The sequence below is a fragment of the Elephas maximus genome, chromosome 11, assembly GCF_024166365.1.
Source record: "Elephas maximus indicus isolate mEleMax1 chromosome 11, mEleMax1 primary haplotype, whole genome shotgun sequence".
NCBI classification, from domain to species: domain Eukaryota; kingdom Metazoa; phylum Chordata; class Mammalia; order Proboscidea; family Elephantidae; genus Elephas; species Elephas maximus.
In genome coordinates this window covers 66,449,812-66,461,977 of record NC_064829.1, presented here as the reverse complement: position 1 = coordinate 66,461,977, position 12,166 = coordinate 66,449,812, and the positions used below count along the sequence as shown (strand labels likewise).

The window sequence follows — 12,166 nt, the reverse complement described above, 5'->3', positions numbered from 1 at the left end:
TGGATCAAAGGAGAACGAAGAATACCTAGGTCACACGATAACTATGAGCCCAAGAGACAGAAAGGGCCACATGAACCAGAGACTTACATCATCCTGAGACCAGAGGAACTAGATGGTGCCCGGCCACAACCCATGACTGCCCTGACAGGGAGCACAACAGAGAACCCCTGAGGGAGCAGGAGATCAGTGGGATGCAGACCCCAAATTCTCATAAAAAGACCAGACTTAATGGTTTGACTGAGACTAGAGGAATCCCAGCAGTCATGGTCCCCAAACCTTCTGTTGGCCCAGGACAGGAACCATTCCAGAAGACAACTCATCAGACATGGAAGGGACTGGACAATGGGTTGGAGAGAGATGCTGATGAAGAGTGAGCTACTTGTATCAGGTGGACACTTGAGACTGTGTTGGCATCTCCTGTCTGGAGGGGAGATAGGAGGGTAGAGAGGGTTAGAAACTGGCAAAATTGTCATGAAAGGAGAGACTGGAAGGGCTGGCTTATTTGGGGGAGAGTAAGTGGAAGTATGGAGTAAGGTGTATATAAGCTTATATGTGACAGACTGACTTGATTTGTAAACGTTCACTTAAAGCTCAATAAAAATTATAAAAAAAAAAAAGAAGGAAGAACAAGTATGCAGACAGAAGCTATTGCAAGTGAATGTAGGAAGTGGCCTCAGTAGACTTAGGGGTCAAAGACTTTTACTTTTGGAAGTGACCTTGGAAATACCTGGTCATACACCCCCATTTTACAGATGGTAAAACCGAGTCTGTGACAGGTTCAATGACCTGAGACACACAGAGATCTAGTAGCCAGCACAGGCCTCGGACCCTGTCTCCTGATTCCTAGTCTGGGAATTGTACCACCTTTCAAGTTGTTTTTTATTTCTTTTCCACAGAGGAATAGGGTTCTTGAAGTGAGCTGAAGAGCAGAGGGGAAGAGGTGAGACTCCAGGGCCCTACCAGGGATAGAACCAGGTTTCACGGGGCGTGAAGTTTATACAAAGGGGGGGGGGGAGGGGATCTTTTTAAGAAAAAAAAAAAAAAAAAACACTAGAAAATTAAGAATACAAAATTAGGCACAGGGCCTTGGACGGTCCCTGAAGTTTAAGTATCATTAAGTTCACGTTAAATTTATCACTCTCTCCCCACTGCTTCCAACACAGCAGCTCCTCCAACCTGTTTTACACATGAAACTTCTGCTTCAAGGTGTTATAGTAAAAACAAAACAAAACAAACAAAAAAAAACTTTGGGACAAGGTTAAAATATAATAGGTTGAAAACCACCACTCCACACTTCACCGTCCCTCAGCACCGCCTCGGACTAGCCATTGTAACAGACACAATTACATGCCAGTGTTTAACTGCCAATATTTTTGAGAAGTTAAATTAGTTTGAGTCACAGGAAATATGCTTCTATAGGATTTAGGTGCTGGGACTTGGTGTAGTGCAGTAACCTTTGATTCACAAGATGGCGTTTGAGTAATTCTTGATCGGGTGCCCTAAACTCAGATGTCATAGATTGTTGAAATTTTAATCCAACTGGGTTTTAAAATTGCTTTCAAATGAAGCATACCTTGAAATGCCAGTATTTTTTCACGTGAGTTTTAAATACTGGAATTTACTTCCGTTAGGGGGTGGGGGAAGGAGAGTCAGCCAGAAGTCTAAATACATGAGCAGTTGAGGAACCCCTTAGGAATGTGCTCATCCTAAACAGGAGATTGGAGCAACACACTTTGGGGATTACCAAACGCTTAGTAACCCAGAGGGTAAACGTGTGCACCATGAGTTTTATCAGATGCTCTTGACGTTATGGATTGTTTTTGGGTTCTAGGTAGAGAGAGGAGTATAAATTAAAGATGAAGGGTCATATCACTAACAACACTGTAAGATATTGGGATGCCTATCTCAGGGCCCTGAACGCTACGGACAGGGGGTAACACAAAAGACGGATAAGAGTCCTTTCATCTGGAATTAGATTTTCTCCTTCTTCTCCCACAGACCCAGGGACAGGGCTCTTGACTTTGAAACTCCAACTGGTGATGACAGTGCCTCAGAGAAGATGGTGGTTCTGAGCAGATGCCACCATATTTATGCCAGTGGTGGGAGCAGGAAAGTGAAGGATGCTCCCTGACTCCTATCAGACAGACCTCTTTGTAAATGCTGGTGAGGTAGCCACCAGGGACTCCCAGGCTTATCTGGGGGAACCCTGGGGAAGTCTGCACCAGCAGGTAGAGATCAGGACCAGGGAAATATAGATGATTGTCTGCCACCTCAGATTCAAATGCTGCAGTGCTAGTCAAATACTGTTCCAAAGGGACCAGGGAAACACTGCCCCAAACAGGTTAGTCCTGTAATCATCAGGAGACAGAGCACCACCAGCCAGTAAAACCAGTTGCTCTAGAGCTGGCTCCGACTCATGGCGACCCCATGTGTGTCAGAGTAGAACCATGCTCCACAGATTTTTCAATGGCTGATTTTTCAGAAGCTGACCACCAGGCCTTTCTTCTGAGGTACCTCTCAGTAGACGTGAACCTCCAACCTTTCAGTTAGGAGCCAAGCATGTTTGCACCATCCAGGGACTCCCTTGGCACAAACAGATACACCTAATTTTTTTAAAAAATGACTGATTAGTGTCCTAGTGTATGGCTGTAAATCTATTAATAGACATCACGTCCCCTCTGGTCTTTTTGCATTGAAAAACATGCTGCAGAGAATGTCTAGGTACACTCACCTTTGTGTAAATGTGCAAGTCCACTTCTAGGATAAATTCCTAGACATGAATTCTTGGGCTACAAGGCATGTATGTTTAAATTTTTGTTATGTATTTCTGAATTTCCTTCCAAAGAAGTACAATTTGCACACATACAGTGAGTGCTTGTTTCCTGGAATTTTTTAAAAAAATCTTTGCCAATGTGATCGGTGAAAATTTATTTCTCATTGTTTTATTTTGCATTTAATTTGCTTTTCTTTGGTTGGGAGAGACAACTACTCATGGTGGCTAGCAGTTTAGGAAAATAAGGACAACAGTGTTCATACACAGCACAGGCTGCTAGAACTTTATGGAAGAATCTGAATACTATCCTTTTTATTGCTTCATTGACAGCAACAAAGACTCACATCCTAGTCTAATAAAACAGATACTTTTCTTGTACTGGGGACACACTGTTTCTATAATGAAGTAAAGAAAGGCGATCACAACCTGCAAAATAACAGAGACCAGAGAGAAAAACGGCTTTTGGAGGCCCTTAAACTAGTGGTGGGTTGTAATTGTTCAGAAATTTCTGGAAACCGATCTGATGAATGCATAGTCAACAACGGCAAATGATTAAGTAAGCCATCAGGAGAAAGTACTATACAATGATTTAGAATGATGACCGTGTAGACCATTCATTCATTCTATAAGAACTAATAAGCGCCTAGGGTGCCAGAGTTAACACTGTATGCCAAGGGAGACCAAGAAGGATAAGACCCAGTCTTCGGTTTCAAAGGGCTCACAGTGCAGTGGGGAACAAGACAGGAGAGCAGTCAACCCTAGAAGTTAGGTGGAAACCCTGGAGAAGTTAGGTGCACAATGCTTTGGGAACTGCTACCTGGGGGGACTTTCTGAGGGGAAGTCACTTTGGAGCTAAAACGTGAAGGAGGAAGAGTGGGTCAGGTAGACGAGGGAAGACAAATCAAGCAGAAGGAATAGCATGTACTATTCAGAAGTCCGAGTCTCTGGGTAGTACAAATTATTAATGAAAGGCCGGAGGTTTGAATCCACCCAGAGGTGCCTCAGAAGAAAGGCCAGGCAATCTACTTCTGAAAACTCAGCCATCGAAAATCCTATGGAGCACAGTTCTACACTGACACACATGGGGTCACCATTCGAAGGAACTGACTCGATGGCAACTGGTTAAAATTACTTCCAAATTAAAATTAAAAAAAAAAAAAAGAAAACCCTGTGGACAAGAGCTCTTACTCTGACACACATGGGGTCACCATGAGTTAGACTTGATGGCAACTGGGTCCAGAATTCAGTGAAATGCAAGCAGCTTGGAACCGTGGGAGCTTAGGGTGCAGGCTGGGGAGGGAGAGGGATGAGGTTTAAAAGTTAAGTGTGTTTTCATGAACAATAGTAAATGCTGGAAACAGAGCATAATATAAAACATACAAACTTCTCATTACATGAAAACATGGCTGTAAACATTAACCATGATCACAAGATGGTTTGATAAATTGTTAATTAAAATCTAAAACAATCATGCTAATTAAGTTTAACAGTTGTGATCGTTAAGGTTGTGTGTCAACTTGGCCGGGCCACGATTCTCAGTGGTTTGGTAGTTATGATGTAGTATGGTAGTTGTATAATGATGTGATCACTTCCATGTTGAGATCTGATATAATGTGATCACCTCCAGGATGGGATCTGCTGTGAGTAGCCAATCAGTTCAAGGGGAGTTTCCTTGGGGCTGTGGCCTGCATCCAATATAGATGGACTTTCAGCAAGGCTCTTGGGCTTTTGCTCACTGTGGATCCTACAGCTGGCTCCTGTTCATCTGCCCTCTGGTTCTTGGGACTTGAGCTATCAGCTCACCTGCCAATCTTGGGATTCATCAGCCTCCGTGTCTATGAGCTAGCAGCCTGCCAGCTTACCTGCCGATCTTGGCATTTGTTAGCCTTCAAAGCCTGTGAGCCAGAGGTCTGTTTTCTGATCTGCCAGTGGGAGGCTCGCCAACCCCTGCAGCTATGTGAGTCAGGAGAAGCCTCTAGCCTGACCCAATGACTTGGGACTTTCTAGCCTCTACAATGGTATGAGCCATTTCCTTGACATAATTTTTTTTTCTACATATATATATACATATATATAGATGCCTCACTGGTTTTACCTGTCTGGAGAACCCAGCCTAAGACACTGATGTTTTATTAACACCAGTTCAATGTAATGTTCATTACGTTCCATATAGGCAGTAGTTTATTAAAATCTGCTTTTTGTAGAAAAAAAAAAAAACTGTAGACTAAACCTATGTTTTTACATACTCATGAATGTGAATTTTAATAGCATGCTAATGAATAAAAAAAAATGAATAATATCTCCTTTAAAATACTGAAGTTGTCAAGGATTTCATTTTATTTGGATCTACAATCAATGCCCATGGAAGCAGCAGTCAAGAAATGAAATGACATATTGCACTGGCCAAATCTGCTGCGAAAGATCTCTTTAAAATGTTGAAAAGCAAAGGTGTCACTTTGAGGACTAAGGGGCACCTGACCCAAGCCATAATATTTTCAATCACCTTATATGCATGGGAAAGCTGGACAATGAATAAGGAAGACCAAAGAAGAACTGTCGCCTTTGAATTATGGTATTGGTGAAGAATATTGAATATACCATGGGCTGCCAAAAGAACAAACGAATCTGTCTAGGAAGAAGTACAGCCAGAATGCTCCTCAGAAGCTAGGATGGCAAGACTTCGTCCTGTGTACTTTGGACATGTTATCAAGATGGACCAGTCTCTGGAGAAGGACATCATGTTTGGTAAGGTAAAGCGTCAAGCAAAAAGAGAAAGACTCTTGATGAGACGGATTGACACAGTGACTACAACAATGGGCTCAAGCATAGCAATGATGATGAGGATGGCACAAGACCGGGCAGTGTTTCATTCTATTGTACAGAGAGTTGCTATGAGTTGGAACCAACTCAATGGCACCTAACGTTAAGCATGAATGACTGCCAAAATAATTGTGGGACACATTTTGTTACCTGATGTTTCATGCATCTCTTACAATCCACTAATCCAATGCTGTAATTTCTTATGTTGGCTAGAGGAAAAAAAGTCACTTAAGTGATATTAAAAAAAAAAAAAAAATTGTGGGAAGCCTAGTAAGTCAAAAGGAATGTGGAAAATTATTTGTGCATCTATATATGTTGTTTGAAATACCATTTAAAAAGAAGTGGGGCAGACTATTTGAACCTTCTAATTTCATTTATTGCAAAGACAGGTTCACATAATAGTTACCTTCTTATCAGGTTTTAAATCTGAAGTTGGTTTAGATGATGGCTGTGAAGAATTCGCCTTCCAGCTGAGTTAATCTTGACCGCCAAGCATGGGTTACAATAGCACCTGGTGAGGCAAGAAGCCATTCCCATTGGCAGTAAATGCTTTAGGTTTAGCAAAGAACTAAATTCAGGCAGTATTACCTCCCTTTAAGTATATCTTTCATCCCTTAGCTCTTATCTTGTAGAAAAAAAAAAAATTCTAGGAAATAAATTTTCAGTAAAACTGAGCTAATCCTCTTGGCAATTCCCCCAGCGTTGATACTCACATCACGTAAATATGCACAGTAGTGTTGCCAAGAAAAGGAAAAGGTGGGAAAAAAAAGTTGGAGGAAATTACAAGCTACAAAAGCTGAGAAGCAGTGCTACCCTTTTTTAGAAAGAGCTGTTTCTGTTAAATGTAAGTATTTTCCTCAGCACCTTGCCAGGTAAGGTGTTGGCTATTAAATGGGGGTGGCTTCTAAATAAAACCAGAGTGCTCATTCAATTCCATCTGAGAAAGAATCACCCAAGTTGGTGGTATGAGGGCTGCTGCCAGGAACAAAGAAACCTTCTTTCAAGTGACTCATGTAAGGCAGTTCAAAATCAGCCCCTGTTGCATGCATGAGACACTTTCAATTATTAACCTGGCAAGGCACCCCAAAATTTGGCACAGTTCTTCCAGAGAGGGCAAAGGTCAGGACTTGCATACAGCTTCCAGTTGAGCCACTTCCTCCATCAGCAACACTCACAGACCTGCTGGGAGTGTATCCTTCTCAAAGACCAGGAAGGTGTAGAAGGCGGCTGATGTGACGGAAACCCCGAGGCAAGATCCGAACCTGCCCTAGTCCAGTGGGTTCCACATGAAGTGAGTTCCCACAGGATTTCTCTGTCTAGGGTGAAACTCCCTTAACTCCCATGCAAGTCGTTTTCAAAAATATAACTCTTCACGAAGCCCATCCTGACCAAACTACTGAAAATGAGCTCATTCTCCCACTTCCTATCTCTTCAGCTTCCCGTATTTTTATTACTTTAATGTACGTATTTTAAGTGTACAGATCTTACATATGTATACATGCATATAACCATCTCCCAGATCAACAAACAGAACTTTTATAGCACCTCAGAAAGTTTATTCAGGGGCCTCTTCTCAGTTAATCTTGCTCTAATTTTTCAAAGTGGCTCAAATGCTCAAACACTCAACTACTAGCCAAAAGGTGGGTGACGTGAACCACCCGGAGGTGCCTTGGAAGATAGGCCTGGACATCTGCTTCAGAGAGGTCACAGCCTTGAAAACTGGAGGAATCTACCCTGCATACATGGGGTTGCAATGAGTGGGAAATGACTCCACCAAAACTAATAGCAACAACAATCACGTTTAACAGCAATTTGCCTGATTGGTGCACTGATGTATCCCAAGCACCTAGGGACATAGAAGGCAAGCAATAAATTTTGCTGTGTGAATTAATCTGTTAAACAATACCCACCATGCCCCTATCCCCCCCACCCCCACTCACACACCTAAAAGTGGTCTGTAAGAGGAGGAGCTTAGCTTGTAATCTTCAGTGTCCACATGGGAGTGTTATATGCAGCCATAAGAATGTGGTCATCAGATCTGGGTGTGGGGGTGGACTGTGTCTGAAGTAGTCTCTATGCAATGTTTCCCTGGACAAATTAAGCACTTTATAGTCATCTAGAGTCATCTCTGGATTTCCAGGTTTTGCAGCCATTTCCCTTGATAGGGGCAGAGCCCTCACAGAGCACCCTCCTCCTGCCGACTCCACTGTTCCTACTAACATCATCACTCAGTCTTGAGAACTTGGCTTATCTCCCATGCTTCCTTCTGCCAATTAGTTGCCAGGTTCTGGCCACTCTACATCCTGGCCATTTCTCTTCATGGTGTCTCTCAGATCCCCCTCTCCTTTCACTTCCACTGCAACTCCTTTCAGCCCACTTTGTCACTGCACTAGCCTTCAGATGGTGTCCCCACTCCCCGTTCAGGCTTATCGTCTTCCAAAAGGTCCTGATTATCTTCCCTAAAATACCACCTTGGTCATGTCACTCCTCTGGTCATAAACTTTCGGTGATTCGCAGGTGCTACCAAAAACAAGTCAAAACTCTTTAGTTTTGCATTCACAGGCTTCCGGGCCCAAACTCCCTCATTAATTGATGTGTAACTGCTACTCTGCCAGCGTGGTCTATTCCGTTGTCATTAAATACATCTGGCAACTTCTTGCCTTTGTGTCTTTTCTCTATTGTTGGGTTCAGAAATTAAAGTGTTGGGAGGAACTATTTGAGATCATCTGGTACAACTGAATTTTACAGATGGGGAAACTGAGGCCCAGAGAGATGAAGTAACTGATCAGCACCACCTAGTCAAAGAGCAAGTTTGACTAATAAAAAGGAAGCCCAGGTCTGTTATGGGTTTCACAGTGTCAGCTGGGCCCTCCATATACATGAAGATCAAATTCGTAGACCACTCATGCTTCCAGTGCTCTATCCGCACAACTCTGATCACTAAAACTGTGAATCTGAGTCCCACCTCAAGCACCGCCTCATCTGGGAAGCTTCCCTGACTCCCCGCATTGGGAAACTGAACTCTCAGGGGACTTGATTTGAGCCTCTCCAGTCTTTGAGATAAAATGGATGCTTGCGGGTAAGCCCTATCTCCCATACTACCGCTTTGGCTTTCTTTCATTCTTATCCCAGTGGCTTTGCCCACAGTAGCTGAGCAATAAAAGTCTACGGAACCGCGAGTTTACAGGTGTGAGGCGTATAAAGTATATACCGCCGGGGAGGCGCAGTTCACACGCCCAAACACCAGCCAGCAACGATGCACGCGAGGACAAAATTTCCAACCACACCGCTTGGTTCATATACCGCGCTTTAGCTCCTTTTGACCCCCAAACCGGTAAACGCCAAGGAGTTTGGTCTCAGCAGAAAACCTGCTTGCTGCGATACAGGATAAGTTTCTTGAAATCTTTTGGCGCCGTGTCTTCCCCCACCCTGTGAGCGACGAACCGCGACGCGCATTCGGTGACCGATCGCGAAACGTGACTTGGCATCGAGAGGGCACGGCTCGCCTTACCGAGGGAGCTCAGGTCCCGGGCGCGCCGCTGCCTCGCCAGCTTTCCGGGCTGGCGCGGTCACAGACCCCTGGCAGCAGCCAGGCCGGCGGAGGGCGACGGGAAAGTGACGCGGCCGCGGGGCGGGGAGCGCCGGGGGAGCCATAGCACCCAAACAGCCTGGTCGTGGGTAGATGAGGCGCAGGGGGACGCTCGGGAAGGGCCGGGGGGTCCACCTGCCCCGCGACCAGCAGAGGGGGTAGGTTGGGGCTGGAGCGGTCCTCTCCGCCCCAGAGAGGCGAGAGGGAGGGCGGATCGCCGGGCCCGCCCCCAGCCCCAGTCCTGCTGCGCGGTCGCGGCGCAGCCTGAGGGAGACGAGAGGCACCACCCGGAGCGGAGAAACCAGTTTGGCAGGTCCCAGGGAGCGGAGGAAGGGCGCTCGGACGCGGGGCGGGGAGGTGGAGAGCCATTGGCGAGCTGCGAGGGCCGAAGGAACCGCAGGAGCCGCCGCCAACTGGACACGCAGCCCGGGGCCCGGGCCAGCCCCCGTGCGCCATGAAGCGCTAGCACGGCGGCAGGGCTGGGCTGGGCCGGGCGGCCAGGTGCGCAGCGAGCTCGGAGCGGCGCGCACCCGGCGGATACCCCAGCCGGGGCCGAGGAGCGCCAGGTAAGGAAGGGGCGCTGCGCCGGGGCTCGCCGACTCCCTCCACTCCGTCGGCCTCGCAGGGTCTCCGGGTCCCCCGGCTGCCCTCGAGGCGGCCAACTCGGAACCTCGGGATGCAGCAGCTGTCCGCGCCCTCGGGCTGCGGAGCCGGCACGGGTAGGATCTGGGCGCAGGCGCCGCAAGCCCCGCAGTCTTGGGGAGGGAGAGGCAGTGCTGGTGAGGCTGGCGCTCCGTGGAGGGTCCTTGAGGTTTTCATCTGCCAGGAGGAGAGGGAGCCGGAGCCGAGAGCTCGCGGGAGGTGTTTTGGTTCTTCGCCCGTTTGTTGCGCACATGTCCCGGGCTAAGCGCCAAGGGCCGCTGGGGAGTGCCACTGGCTTCTCTGCGGTGGCCTACGCCCCCCCGGGACCTCCCCTGGCCTGGGTTTGCTGAACCCCCAGCTCTTTGGGGGTCTATGCCAACGTGTCCGAAATCGACCTTAGGGTCAAATGCACATAGCCGTGGCTGCACCTGCGGGAGGGATGGAGGAGTTATGGTCGCCTCCACCGCCCCTGCTACGGTGTCCAGGCACCCCCTGATGTTTTCTGAGCCCTTTAATGCGAGTTGAGGGGAAGATGATGGAGAAAAGGGACACTTTTCCCGGTGACTGCAGGGTGGTGCCGGCCAGCTCCCATGGCACTGCGCCAGACCATCTCCTTCTCCGCCTCAAGTTGATGCCCAGCGCTGTCACCTCGCTGTGTGCATGCGGAGTGGTCACTTGGGCAGGGGGTGTTTCAGGAAAGCGCGGATTCTTTAACTCCTCGCTTCTCCCCCACCCTCAAGTAAAAGAAAAGCCTCGAAGCGCCTGCTCAGCTTCTCCAAGGGGGTGTGGAGGCTCGGAGCGCAGACTGTGACTGGCGGCGGGCGGGGGGGAGATGCAGTAGGGACTCAAAATGGGGGGAGGGGGGACGCGCGCAAGTAAAAAGTCAGGCCGCCTTTCCGCCCTCTGTGTCCCCTCAACTCCACCGGACCGCCTTGGCCTGGCCTGCCCGCGCTGCCACTGATGAGCTCTAGGTCCTCCTTGGGGAGCTCGGAGAGCTTTGGACTCTGAATTTCCCTCCCGGAAACCGCTCGCTCAGTTGGCTTGAAAAAAGATGGGCGCCCGTCTTCCTGGTTGCATTGCCTTCAAAATTTCTGCCCCCCCCCGCCCCCCCAGTATAGACATGTCGTGGGGTTGGCAACCAATGTCACAAAACAATAGGTGTCCTAATTGTTTAATGAGAAGTTTGTTCTGTAAACCCTCATCTAAAGTACAGTTTTTTAAAAAAGCGAATAAAATGCTTTGTAACAGTAAAAAAAAAACAAAGACTATCAATGCCTTGTGCTTTGGTTATTCCAGTACAATTTTTAACGTGGTTCCAAAAAAAAAAAAAAATTCTGCCCCCCACCCCTTCAGAATTAAATGAGACACTATGTACAGGCAAAATGCTTGGAAGACCACCTGGCACACTGCAGCTTACTGCTTTTAGGAACAAAAACTAAAAAAGACGCGTTAAAAGGTCTCCAGTGGTAGTCAACACAAGTGCGTATAAAAAGGAGAAAAACACAAAATGTAAAGTAAAAGCTGTGATTTTTATCTTCTGGGAGTACTTTTGTGGCCTAAAATGCCACTCATTGATTCTGGGACTCTCATCGAAGGCCTTATTAAAACCTATGATAGTAATGTGTATACGGGGCAAAAGGTGATTGATGGTTATTAGCTGATGAATTTCTGAGAGAGAAGTCACCTGCCAGCACTTAGTCCTCTGACTTCTCTTACGGATTTGTATTGTGTAGTGGAGGTGTCCTTGTTCTAATTTTAGGTAAGAAATTGCAACCTCTTTGATCCCCTGTCATATTCTAGTGTCTGTGTTTGGTTTTTTAGTGAATAAACACAGTGCTTGGTGAATTTTAGTGATTCTCTGTATACATGACTGAGGTGCAAACAAGATGACTGCAGCTTCAGACTAGTGCCTGCAAGTGCCACTTGTGCGACCGCAGCTCTGGCTGCTTTCAAGCTTTCTGGTTTTTAAGAAAAATACTTACCTTTATTGTTGTTAGTGCCCTTGAGTTGATTCCGACTCATGGCAACCCCACATGTAAAGAGTAGGATGGCTCTCCATGAGGTTTTCAAGGCTGTGACCTTTAGGAAGCAGATCGCCAGGCCTGTCTTCTGAGAGGCCACTGGATGGGTTCCACTGCAAACTTTTCTTCTAACCTTTTGCATCCCCCAGGGACTACATACCTTTATGCTTATAATTATTTGTTAGTGGTAGAACTGTGAGAGTTTGTTTTTTAATTGATGCTTTAAAATAATGATTTGGTAAGGCCAAAGAAGTCTTCAGGTGTAGGTCACGTTCAGGGCTGGCTCCATGTTTAGGCCAGATTTCAGTCTCTGGGATCTCA

General features: G+C 46.8%; 2 protein-coding genes across 2 annotated transcripts in view; one reads left to right on the top strand and one right to left on the bottom strand.

Moving 5' to 3' along the window:
* LOC126086134 (transcription initiation factor TFIID subunit 4-like) overlaps positions 1 to 12,166 on the bottom strand; it is a 120,586-nt gene that overhangs the window by 104,259 nt on the left and 4,161 nt on the right. Inside the window, exons 2-3 of the mRNA XM_049902330.1 lie at positions 10,253 to 10,498; positions 9,105 to 9,987 (exon numbers count right to left, since the gene is read on the bottom strand). Of these exons, the coding sequence (XP_049758287.1) occupies positions 9,105 to 9,987; positions 10,253 to 10,498 (1,129 nt within the window). The remainder of the gene's footprint in view (positions 1 to 9,104; positions 9,988 to 10,252; positions 10,499 to 12,166) is intronic.
* ATP8B1 (ATPase phospholipid transporting 8B1) overlaps positions 9,660 to 12,166 on the top strand; it is a 144,696-nt gene continuing 142,189 nt past the window's right edge. Inside the window, exon 1 of the mRNA XM_049901839.1 lies at positions 9,660 to 9,748. The gene's annotated coding sequence lies outside the window, so the exon portion shown is untranslated. The remainder of the gene's footprint in view (positions 9,749 to 12,166) is intronic.